Source organism: Labrus bergylta, chromosome 2 (genome assembly GCF_963930695.1).
Source record: "Labrus bergylta chromosome 2, fLabBer1.1, whole genome shotgun sequence".
NCBI lineage: Eukaryota > Metazoa > Chordata > Actinopteri > Labriformes > Labridae > Labrus > Labrus bergylta.
Genome location: NC_089196.1, coordinates 8,253,775 through 8,266,077, shown reverse-complemented (window position 1 = coordinate 8,266,077; position 12,303 = coordinate 8,253,775). Strand labels below are relative to the sequence as shown.

Below are 12,303 nucleotides of genomic sequence, written 5' to 3'. Positions count from 1 at the left end.
CTGTAGTAAAATAGAAACACTTAACTATATAATCATACTGTCACAATATTCACTGATATACAAACCACTCCCCCGAAAGACTACATCAGAGTCGCGCACATTAAACGTCATCATGCTCAGCTGACTGGCTGCAGCTCGCTACTTGAGGGGAAATGTTATTATTGTTCTGTTTTGCTTTAGTCTTGCTCGAGTGAGCTTCGTTACAAGTCGCTGGTTAATCATTTATTTAAAAAAATGTATGAGGCATGTCGAGGGTGAAATTGTAGTAATTGTAGTGTACTTTTAGTAGCAATGCTCGGTCGCAAGCATGCAGTGGAAAACTTTTTCTCTCCTTGCCTCCCTCCTCATCATCATAACCGAGACTTCAGCAACTTCACATGTCATCACAGTGGATGTGGAGAAACCAGTAGGAGACCTTAAACACTTCTGGAGAAGCACTGGTTTCTGGTAGGTCAAAATATGAAATGTTTTAATCTTAGTTTTCAGTCAGAGTTGGTGTCTTATTCAGACTTAGAATCGGTTTTTGTTGCCAAGTAATTTGCGTAAAAGGCATTTGACTCGGTGTTTGGTGCAAAACATTTAGTAAACGACTACAGCAAAAAAATAGTGAGAGATTATAAAACAGCAGTGCTCCTGCAATAAGTTGAAAATGTAAAAGCAATGTAAAAACACAAAATGTACAAAAGGTGCAATGGAGGAGCTGTGCAGCTGTGCAGGTATGTGCATGATTTACAGTGAAAATTACTTCTCACAGTGTGCAGCGTAAACAGAAAATATCCAAGTCCAGTGTGCATTAATGTAATGCATTAAATGTAGCGTGTGTGTGTGTGTGTGTGTGTGTGTGTGTGTGTGTGTGTGTGGGGGGGGGGGGGTCACCCGCGGTGAGAGGGGTCAACCACAATGAATGAGGCTTTATAATTTCATACTAAATCTACCATCTCTGCCATTAATACGACCTATTAAATGGTAGTGTATGAAGTGAAGACCTTTGAAAAACTTGTTTCCATTTCAGAAGGCCGTTTTCAGTGTAGTGAAGGCTTCCCTCTCCCATTAAGTCTGCAGACGAGCCGATATATATATTAAGTGCAATTTTGGGTGGCTTGTACAAATGTAAATAATCTTTTCTCTGTTTTTAGTCCTCCACTCCCCCACACTCAGGCCCACCAGTTTGACCTGAGCCTTGACCAGCAGCTGAACCTGGCTTATGTGGGCTCAGTCCCCCATGCAGGGATCCAGCAGGTTAGGATACACTGGATGTTGGAGCTGGTCACTGCACAGTAAGTTAACCAGCAAGTGGAGACCTGTCCGGCCAGTAGTCAGTTAAACTTGTGAAATCAAAACATGCCAACCATTGTAATTTAAGATGTATCTGTTTGAAGATGACGTGTGTGTCTTTTTCTGTTTATGTGTGTCATGATAAATTAAAGATTGTTGATTGTGTTGTTGTAGAGATACTGGAGGACAACCGCAGTACAACTTCACTAAACTGGACCAGCTGATTGAACTCTTGTGGGTCAATGGACTCCAACCAGGTTGTTTATCACAATAACGTTTTAGTCAAAACGATTTAGGCACTGTTGTACCAAGTGCTGTCATTAAAAACCCAAAGCTGAGGTTTCTGTAGCTTTACTTAAACTAAACTTAAACCATTAGTGTAATATTTAAGGTACAAAAAAATAGATACTGGTCAAAGGTGATTAAATATCTGACCTACGATTAATTCCTGCACTTTGTATTTTCAGGATTTGAACTGATGGGCAGCGTCTCAAACTATTTCACGGACTTTGAGGACAAATCACAAGTGGTCGAGTGGAGGAATCTGATTTATCTCGTAGCCAAAAGGTATATCGGTGAGTGAATTACAGAGTTTATTGTTTTGGAAAAAGTTTTGTAATACTCCATACCATGTAATAAAGTTTTTGGGTTTTTTTTAAACTGAAACTGAAAAGCATTGTACTCGCAAAACAATTAATTTAACTTTTGACAATTTGTAGACAAAGTGAAATGTTATGTGATTTCTGTTCTGTTAAGATGTTTAAATTGTTGGTCCTAACTCACAGATAAGTACGGCCTGGGACGAGTTTCTCAGTGGAACTTTGAAACATGGAATGAGCCAAATAACCATGACTTTGACAATGTCAGTGTCTCAATACAAGGTAAACCCAAAGTGCGTCCTATTTGAAATTTTAATGTTTTATCTCTTTATTTTTAAGTGGAACTAAAGCTACCAAATGTGCCCTTTTTTTTTCTTTCTTTTTTAACAAGGAAAAGCAAATTGAGCTAATATTCTCTCCTACATAAAGCATGTTGTACTTAATATAAAAATGTTTATTCTTAAGATGTATAGTTTGATAAATGCTTTTATGAAACACTGCCCAACCATAAATGGACACATATATTATATTAGGCTGATAATGACTGTTCATAAAGTTGGTTCACTCTCGTTTACGTTTAATAGGATTTGTATATTTAATACCTGAACACACATTCCTAGTTATAGTCAAAGAGTCGCGCTGTCCGTGGTTGCTTTTGTCTTATAAAGTTTAATAAACTTGTCTTTAGGGTTCCTAAACTACTACGATGCCTGTTCGGAGGGTCTGCGTGCTGCCAGCGACCTCCTGAGGTTTGGGGGTCCAGGAGACTCCTGTCACTCTCCCCCTCACTCACCGTACTGCTGGGCCATGCTGCAGCACTGCTACAACGGCACCAACTACTTCACTGGAGAGACGGGGGTCAGGATGGACTACATCGCCCTACACAAAAAGGTGGGCCTTTCTGAACTTGAAGTATATTTACAGCAAACACAGTGAACATCTGGCTCTGTTAAATGAGAAAGTCACAGCTGACGTTCCACCTAAAAAAAGAAAGTGTCTTTATTTTGTTTCTGGATTCAGGGGTGTTCATGTCCAGAAGTCTTTCGGCTGAAATCCCTAAATCTTAGTGATTTCTTATATTATTGTTTCAAAATGTGGATTGTGTTCAAAAAATGTTTTTGTCAGATTCATTTTTGGAAAATGTTTTTTATCTATAGGGGGGAACAGTCTAATTGAATGATCTATTTGTGTGCACCCTGTGATGATGAAAGTGATGTTACTGAAACCGCAAAACTCTTTGAAAACTATAGTACAATATCTTGAATATCTATACGTTTTTGTAAAACTGCTGCGATCAGAACCCCTCTCTTTCCAAGCTGACTTTCTTTTTCTTCCATGCAGGGAGGAGGTTACTCCTTGCCCATCCTCCAGCAGGAGGTGCAGACGGTGAAGGAGATCCAGGAGCGTTTCCCTCGGTTCCGCAGCCTCCCTGTTTACAACGATGAGGCGGATCCGCTGGTGGGCTGGTCCAGGCCTCAGGAGTGGAGAGCTGACATGACCTATGCTGCAATGGTGGCGAAGGTGAAGTAAAGCGATGGAGTAAAGCCACTGAATGATACTTTTTTTTACCATATATGTATTTAAAATGTAAATAGCAGAAGTTGGGACTAAAATTGTACATTTCATTGGTAGACATGTTATGTAGTTGTAGAAAATGCACACCAAACCCTCACAGGTTCAGTTAATTCATGAACAATTTCATTTAGAAAATCCTCCATCCTGCTTCTTCCAACAGGTAATTCACCAACACCAGGACCTGCTGGTGTCAGACCCCAACAGCACAATCAACTACACCCTGCTGAGCAACGACAATGCCTTCCTCAGCTACCACCCGCACCAATTCACCCAGCGCACATTGACCGCCCGCTTCCAGGTCAACAACACCCACCCACCTCACGTGCAGCTGATCAGGAAGCCAGTCCTCACCATCATGGGCCTGCTGGCTTTGCTAGGTGACAATATTTTTTAACTCCAGAGCATAGGTTTTATATTTTTAACTCTGAGGAAATGTCTTAACGAGTCATGATCTTTTCAATAATATGTATGCGTCCGTGTATGTACAAGCAAAGTATCCAGGATGTGTCTTGTTTAATGGACTCCCCTGATTTTGTTTCCACTTGAAGGAGAGACTCAGGTTCTGGCTCAGGTTTTGAGCTCGCCAGGAAACAAAAACAGCACTGTTGGAGTTTTGGCCAGCAGCCACAAGCCTGTAATACCTGGAGGCTCAGACAGCTGGCAGGCAGCAGTGCTGGTGTACAACAGTGACGACAACAGCTCCTCCGCCAACACTGATGATGTCACTGTGTCACTGAGAGGACTGGCTGCACAAACAGGTAGAAACCCCGTACCCTGTTGTTATTTTAGAAACAAAAAAAGCTACTGTTGAATGCTGTCATCATGTCCAACAGGTCCTTACTTTCAGTCTGTTTGTTATCCAGGTCTTGCGTATGTCACATATTATATGGACAACAATGTAACCAACCCGTACCTTCTGTGGCAGAGCATGGGCAGCCCCGACTTCCCCACAGCACAACAGTTCAGAAGTCTCAGGAGCGTTCAGGTAAACAGCAGGGCCGGGCCATATTGGCAAAAGTAACATTATGTTTGTTTGTTTTGCAATATGCATTGTGATTTTTCTTTCCAAATGTTGGTTAAAGATATTCAGGGGGGCTCTGTTTTTGCATTTGAAAAAAGGCTGCACTTGTTACATAAAATATTTAAAATAGTGTCTTCCATTTATTTATGAATTTAGATCATTCAATAAACAACTCTCTGGGATTTGTTTCTTCTTTTTTTAAATATTAAGAATAATTGTGATTGGTCTTTTGACTTTTAGTTTGAGTGGAAAAATTGAGGCCAAAAGTCTACTTGAATTTGTCCTTCAACCGGTTTTATGTCAGATAAACCATGTTGTTCCCCTTTAAGAGCAGTAATTGAAATGTTGGGTCTCATCTACTTAACAACATGAAACATCCTGTGGTCAGTGATGATCGTTTTCCGCCCTAAAATATAAACGATAAAAACAATGCTATCTGTATCTTTTGAAAGTTGCTTGGAAGAATGTCTTAGTGTTCATATCTGGTGACAGAAATGTATACTGAACATGCACTGTGTTCAGAGACGATGTGTATTCATCATGTTCAGTGTATTTTTTTAGTAAACGTTAAATTCTGCTTCATGACCTGTTTCATTTTTAGACATGCATTGATCTCATTAAGTGTCATTGTTTCAGGACCCTCTTGTTGATGGACCGTGGGAACTTCCTTCAGGGGACACTCTGACTCTGAAAGCCAAACTGTCTGTGCCTTCAGTCCTTCTCATCCACATTTGTGCCCAGCCCAAAACCCCACCAAACCAGGTCAGACCTAACATTCAACACCTGGGTCCCTGTTTGTTACGTTTGCATGTTTGTGTCCATACAAGCAAGACACTGTTTCTCCAGTTACTGAGCTTTAAAATGTGAGAAAGGGAATACTGACTGAATGAATGTAACTCAAAGTCTGTGTTGGATTGAGAAAGCTTGATGGATGTCAGTTAAACACAGCCAACAGAAAAAGAGCTGAATGAGACTTGACTGCATGTTACAAAAGCGATTATCCTGAGGTCTCCTCTGTTTTTAACTTTCGATAAGGTGAATGGATTACGCTTCATCAGGATCACCAAAGGCCAAGTCCTGATCGCCTGGTCAGACCACTGTGTCGATTCAAAGTAGGTGCTCAATGTTGTTTCTGTCTATTGTTTTCCTTTGTCTCTGTAAGAGCTCGTAGAGGAGGCACAGTTAAATGAGTTTCCTCCTTATATTCAGTGTAGCTGTGTGGTAGGGTCCTCAGATTGAGTGCAGCCGCCCTCTGTGTGTCTTTGTTGAAATGCAGTTACTATGTCATATGCATGGACCAAGACCAAGAAAGAACTAATTCATGCATTTTCCTTTCTTTATTTTCAGATGCATTAAGACATTTGAAGTAGAATTCTCCACGGATCAAAAAGAGTTCCGCAGAATAAACACTCAAGACACTATTTTCACCTCTTGTGTTTATTCACCTGGTAAGAGTTATGAGTAAAAAAAAATGTTTTGGCATTCAGCATGAAAAAATACATCCAGCCTTTAAAGCATGTTTTGGCATCCAGCCACAGAAATAATACTGTTCACCCTGTTGTGCGTCTGCAGTGGATCAGGAGGTTGGAGGTCTGTACAGAGTCCGAGCTGTAGACTACTGGGGGAGACCGGGGCCATACTCACTGCCAGAGAAGTATTCAGAGGAGCTCTAGACCAAGGCCAGGACGTGCACTATATCATTTAACATCAAGTTTCAAACGGTTTTGTACACTGTAAATACATTTGATAACCATAAATGTGCTGTTGGTGATGTTTTATACAGTCTATTGTGAAAATTTAAGTTCTTGTTCATCTCCTCAATCAGAATACTTAATTTTTTAACATGCACTTTATGGTCACTGATTAGGGCATCACATTTTTTGTATAAAATCACAGTTATTTCAACAAGATTGAGATAAAAGTTACTTAAAACAGTTATCATCAGCCCAAGCACTTTCATTTCTGAACTGATTTATTCATTTGTCAAGACAAGAAGTGCTAGTTATAACTTTATGAACTTAAGGACTGCAGCTTCTTTTTCTGGATTTCTTTCTGGGACTCTTTATCCTGTTATTATAGAGACAGGAAAGTGGATAGAGTCTGAATGTAGAGAGAGAGAGTGGGGAATGACACATTGGGAAAGGAGCCACAGGTCAGATCTTAATCAGGCCCCTTTGAGGACAACAGCCTCTGTACATGTGGCCCCACACGGTGGTCGGCTTCGAGCAAACAGTAAAATGTAATTAAAGTCGTAGGATAAAAAATATAAACTTAGGACGATATTTAATATTTTTGTAACAAATTCCAAAAACTCTCAACCCACAGCTTTGACTCTTCTTACTCTGTCTGTGGCACTCAGCCCAAAAACCAAAGTCTTCTACCAATTTGATGTAAACATGTCACAACTACATATATTCTTTTTTTTAAAGGGCTGAATACATTCATTAGACAGCTGGGTAAGGTAGCGTTTAGCAGTCTTTTCTAAAATATCAGTAGGGACTGTTTTCAGCGATGTATGATTACATCTTTGATATGTGTGATTTAGGTTTAGATTATTGAGGCACAGATGACCATGATGATATTAAGAAAACAGTCATGCTATGCATATATTTTAGACAAAAAGCAGTGTTAAAATGAGATGTTACTGCTCATGCCACTTAAACTGTAAAACATTTTTAAATTTTATTGCTATGAAGGAACAAAGTAAAGTACACTCTGCAGGGTTCCAATATTCCAGAAAAACATGTTTCACCAGGGTAGTGACCTTTTGATTGTTATGAAAGAACTAACTCAAGGTCACCTGTTGATAAGGTCATTCATTAAATGATCACACTGTAACAGAAACTGTTACAATCAGAACAATTATCTGATGGATACATTCACTGCAAATCTGTATTCTAAATGTGTTGAATTTTTAAAACTCTTTAATACTGTACTTAAATGACTATGATTTTATATAATTGTTTGAGCATGAGATAAGTAAACTTTCATCACCAGTCTAAGTATCATGCACATTTAAAAAAAAAAAATACAAGCACAACAACAAATTTCTTTATAAAATTTTATTGTCACCAATACAGAATAAACTTCCAGTGCAGATGTTTCCCATCAGTGTGACATAAGAAGTATCGTACGGTTGATGATATCATCACATTCACTCAACCCGTAGTGATTTTGATTTGATTTGGCTTGGGCGCATAATTTCATTTAGGCAGTGTTCAGTTAATTTTCTTTTTGGGTCTTGAATTGGATTCATCCGATTATCCTCTCCTATTATTTTGGACAAAACTTCTCAGGATTGTTCTACCATTTGCGATTTTTAAAAAGTGCTCTATCTTCGGCGTGGGCAGAAGGATGAATCCTGTATGATGAAGGGCTGCTCAACTATCTCCAGCTCAGGTACAGTTTAGCATGCTCCTGTAAAGAGTGGAGAGAAGAGTGACATTAGATAACATTCAGAGCTTGAAACGTAAATATTCCCTCTAAAATAAGTAAATTAGCTTTTTTGTATTTTTAATAGTGTACAGAACTTGTTCAGTGAGGACAGTTTTTGAGCTTTAATATTTTAGGTACTACGAGGTCTATAATCCTACACGTCCATTTATTGCAAGAGGCTGTTAACTGTCCAACTAAATCTTTCAAATTGGAAGTCATTTACTTTCTTGTTCTTTTACTGGTGGTCCGTCTGTTAAGCTGAATGTGACAAGCCAGAGTACATACCTGACTGCAGCACGGGCTGGAACTCTCCAGCCATGCAGATCTCCTCCTGTTTTTGGCGGACGACTCTCTGGATGGTAGGGGGGAGGCCACGGGGGCTGCGGGCAAAGACCAGGGAATATCCATCCTCGCAGCTTCCATCATCCTTCAGCTTGCGGCAGGCGTAGGTGATTGCGTAGTTGTCATAGTCTGTGTCGATCACCCAGTAGTTGTCACCTGGAATAGCAGAGAGCAAGAATCTTAGTCAGAAATGTGTGAGAGCGAATGAGTGGATGTGGTAGGTTAAAATCTGAGGAGGCTCACCGCCGCTGGACAGATAGCTGGCCAGTCCCTGGTAGTTCATGAACATCTTTCCGGGGCTGCCGGGGTCAGGGACTGAGTACTGAGCTGCCATGTCAGCACACACAACCCAGAACCTAAATGTGAAGTAAAGGGTAAAATAATGTCACATTTGATGGAAGGAATGAAAACCTTTAACTTCTTGAAACATTAAAAATAACTAACTGCTACTAATTAGATTTGTAAAAATACCAAACACCCACCCAAAGAGAGTGACTCTGCCCCTGGAGGAGGCAACCATGGCACCATCGTCTCCAATAGTGTATTCAGCTGAGATGTTGTCCTGCAGGAACAAACCCTCAGGATCCTTCTTCTGCAGAGCGTACCACTTTCCTTCATACTGTGGAGCAAAAATAAATATGATTATGTTTCTTGAGCATTAATGAGATACTGTATTTTGTGTGTGTGTCCTGTGTGCGTATGGTGCACAACAGAATCCGATTTTAGCTTCTAAATTTCTCATACCTCAGGATTGTTGTGCATAGACTAAAATATGTCATTATATGCAGACGATGTACTAGTTTATTTGGAAGACGTCAATAATTCTAACTCTATTTACCATGCTCATTTTAGAAGAATTATATAATTAAAGTTTTCATTGGTAGTCACTTTTCGAATCCTTCCATGTTGTTTATTTCAGAACAAACATTTCTGTACTCACTCTTTTGGGGTCGAAGTCCTCTTTGACCATGAAGCTGTCAACCACGCAGGAGGCCAGGCCCTGCTCCACACAGGCCAGGATCAGCATCACCAGGGTAAACATTTGGAAGTCCATCCTAGAGAAGAACCCAAATGAAGAACATGTCAAATTGCATGGTAGGGTGTTTTTTTTCTCCCTTAAGTAAAAACAGTCACACTTGCGCCTTCATATTGAGTTGGATCCCAAAAAGCAGCATCTTCTTACCTGTAGTGTAGAGTGAATCCTCCGTGACAAACAATGAATCCTTCAGTGCAGAGCTGTCGCAGTGTCTGAGCTGTGCTGAAATAACAGCAGATGGGCCTTTTATACCCAAGGCACAGACAAGCTCACTGATTATTTTCACTTCTTGAACCTAAATGCAGAGTTTAAATCTACCGCTAATCCAGTTTACAAAATCCTCTGCTGTAAGCTGATGAGCCCTCGCAGTCAGCAGTGTATAGGGTTTATGTAATTGTTTGCAGAGGATACATAACAACAGACAGTCCAGGTGGGCAAAGCTGGCCTGAGCCTCAAGTCACACGCCCATGGCGTAAGTGTGTTTACATCAGCATGTAGGTGTATTTCAGGCTTTAAGGCTTCATGAAGACCTCCAATGTGCATTCAGTGATTATTTTAGTTTAGTTTTACCTCCTGAGAGATTAAATGAAAGATGAAATGTTGATAAATTTGGCTGCTTTCTTTTTATTTTTATATTTGTCCATCTTCACATTGATGTTTCCAACTTTTGTATTGGGATGTTGTTTTTAGTCCAGACATGTTCATGGCTCAGCAGTGAAGTTTATTATCTTCTGTTTTTACACATTCACAACTGACCCTGATCCCTAGGGACAAAATAAACAGTTCATTGATTATTTTGAATTAAAATTCAACGTCCAGCTCTGTTTACATTGAATGCAATCTAAGTTAATAGGAATTTATAGTTGATTGTTGTAGACAAAACTTTTTATGTAGTTTGGAAACATTCAAAGATTCACAAAGTTCAAGGATAAATGATGAATGACATTAAGGCGCATGACAAGTGGAAAAATCTTCAGATTTAATATCTAACAGTCTGTAGAGTAAGCAACTGAACAATGACGCTGTATCACGTAATGTCAGCAAAGGTTCAGATGTTCAGTTCTGTCGTCCCACGCACCGTTAAGTAATAATAAGTCATATGGTGTTGAATGCAGCTGAAGCTTCAGCCTGTAATCCCAGAAAAACGTGTCATATAGGAAACAGTTGAGAAGTGCTATTGGAAGTGGACACCTGAGTTAACATGTAAGAAGCCCAAGTGAAACACCTTCTTATCTACATATCAAACAGTGTTTTCCAACAACAACAACAACAACAACAACAACAGCAAAGAAAATGAGGGGGAAAGTTCCTGCCTCAGGTTTGTTAATTTGTTTTATTTTTTTCTCACAAATGTCTTCAGTCAGTTTTCTCTTAATTCTATTAAGTGATTTTTAGCTGTGTGTATACTTTAATTTTTCTGTTATTGCATTATACTTTTGATTCCTGATTGTTTTTCCCATTGTTTTTAATTTCTTATCTATCATGTTCTATGCTCATGTTTTAAATTTCACCCTATTTTGTTAAACTTCAAAATTGTAAAAAATAAAAACCTTGTAAGCAGATCACAGTAATCCCAGTTATCCTTTGTGATTCTCACCAGTCCTGAGAGGAGATATTTTTGTAAAGCACAGTCAATGAGAGAGCTAAGTAAAGGCAAGTAACATGCCAGTAAGTCGGGGTGTATTATTAGGCAGCCCTGGCATTGTTGTTGTTCTAATATTACCCTGTCCTGAGATTATTAGGTAAGACGTCTGTGCTTCTATGTCCGGGGTGCATCAACACAAAACTATCAACCTGACACGTTAACAGCACTGCCTTTGCATCTCTAATCTGAAAACAAAAGCTCTCTTTAAATGATCCTGTTGGAGACACAAAGTTACTTAACTGGAGGTAAGCTCAAGCTGAACACGTCTGGACTGCAGCCATGTTGGGTCATGAACTTTGAGAAAGCATCAGGTGATTGTCAAAGAGGGAGTAACAATACTGATTTTATGTAATAGATTTACATATCCCTGATATTTTTTTCTTTATTGCAGCATCTCCAAAAGATTTGAACGTTTAGTCTTTCTCAATCTTGATAGAATCTTGTTAACAAAACTGTAAGCAAGGCCATGGGGAGCAACACATAACCCTTAAGTAAAGTCAGGGCAGGATTTTAGGATTATGTCAGAGGTTTTTGTTGATTTACATCTGAGATTATTTTAACAGAAACTCTCAGATCAATTCCCATACAATATGTTTTATCAGACAGTATTGGGAATCAATTTATTTAACAACTTAGCTAGAGCTCAACAATAAGTCCAATTTTTGATTAAGTTATAGAAAGGGGAAATTGAATGGATGATCAACCAAAATCATTATCAAAATAAAAAAATGGTGTCCCACAAGGGTCCATACTGGGACCTGTTTTATTTTTTTAACACATGGTTTCATTTTTATGCTAATTATTCGATTTTAAGTGTCTACCTTACTAAGTGCAATTGATTGATAACCTAGACGCAGTTTGCAATGTTGTCCAGAGAAATCATTTGAGGTTATCAAATGTGTACTGACAAATAGTTGTTTTTTAATTTTCATTATATCAAGTGTCTTGATAAAAGACTGAAGGTGTATTTTAACAGACAAATGCTGTTTTTCTTTTGTTGCAAAGAAAAAACTCAATCAAGCAAGGTTTATATTAGTTATTGACTACAGTGATATCCTTTTATGCATGCCACCTTTTCACCACTGAAAATTAGACAAATGGAATTTGTCTCCAGTTTGGGTTTCCACACAAACCATTTTGTCTATATGAGAGTTGTTTTGTCTTTCTTATACAACAGAAGGTTGGTATATTTGTACATCTTTCTTTAGAAGGCCATACTGCATAATCTGCCTTCATATTTGTGCTCTCTACTGACTCCTTAAACTGTCAGTAGCTGTAACCTTTGGTATCATGGACTCATCATGCATGTCTTTGGTGCAGGTGCTTCAAATGTATATGCACCCTCATCTTGGCGAGAGCAACAGGGTCACCTTAA

The 12,303-nt window shown here is 39.1% G+C and overlaps 2 protein-coding genes across 2 annotated transcripts; one reads left to right on the top strand and one right to left on the bottom strand.

Moving 5' to 3' along the window:
• The first annotated feature begins 108 nt into the window (after positions 1-108).
• idua (alpha-L-iduronidase) lies at positions 109-6,408 on the top strand. Its single transcript, XM_020631135.3, has 14 exons — positions 109-447; positions 1,137-1,277; positions 1,450-1,532; positions 1,743-1,850; positions 2,061-2,156; positions 2,563-2,765; positions 3,216-3,395; positions 3,610-3,826; positions 3,998-4,207; positions 4,313-4,434; positions 5,107-5,232; positions 5,506-5,582; positions 5,818-5,918; positions 6,043-6,408. The coding sequence occupies exons 1-14, from the start codon at positions 308-310 to the stop codon at positions 6,141-6,143; spliced, it is 1,905 nt and encodes a 634-aa protein (XP_020486791.2). The 5' UTR covers positions 109-307; the 3' UTR covers positions 6,144-6,408.
• A 1,245-nt stretch (positions 6,409-7,653) lies between these two features.
• Positions 7,654-9,583, bottom strand: LOC109982077 (purpurin). The gene is made up of 6 exons (XM_020631136.3): positions 9,431-9,583; positions 9,188-9,302; positions 8,730-8,866; positions 8,491-8,603; positions 8,191-8,403; positions 7,654-7,887 (listed from the first exon to the last, which is right to left on the bottom strand). The coding sequence occupies exons 2-6, from the start codon at positions 9,299-9,301 to the stop codon at positions 7,877-7,879; spliced, it is 588 nt and encodes a 195-aa protein (XP_020486792.1). The 5' UTR covers position 9,302; positions 9,431-9,583; the 3' UTR covers positions 7,654-7,876.
• Between the last annotated feature and the right edge of the window lie 2,720 nt (positions 9,584-12,303).

Bases quoted from the DNA above. Each gene is read 5' to 3' on its own strand.
- idua (XM_020631135.3), top strand. From the start codon at position 308: ATGCAGTGGAAAACTTTTTCTCTCCTTGCCTCCCTCCTCATCATCATA. The intron at 2,766-3,215 runs GTGGGCCTTTCT...TCTTCCATGCAG, and splicing joins ACATCGCCCTACACAAAAAG to GGAGGAGGTTACTCCTTGCC. The intron at 4,435-5,106 runs GTAAACAGCAGG...TCATTGTTTCAG, and splicing joins GAAGTCTCAGGAGCGTTCAG to GACCCTCTTGTTGATGGACC.
- LOC109982077 (XM_020631136.3), bottom strand. From the start codon at position 9,301: ATGGACTTCCAAATGTTTACCCTGGTGATGCTGATCCTGGCCTGTGTG. The intron at 8,867-9,187 runs GTGAGTACAGAA...TTTGCTCCACAG, and splicing joins AGGACTTCGACCCCAAAAGA to TATGAAGGAAAGTGGTACGC. The intron at 8,404-8,490 runs GTGAGCCTCCTC...CTGCTATTCCAG, and splicing joins CAGCTATCTGTCCAGCGGCG to GTGACAACTACTGGGTGATC.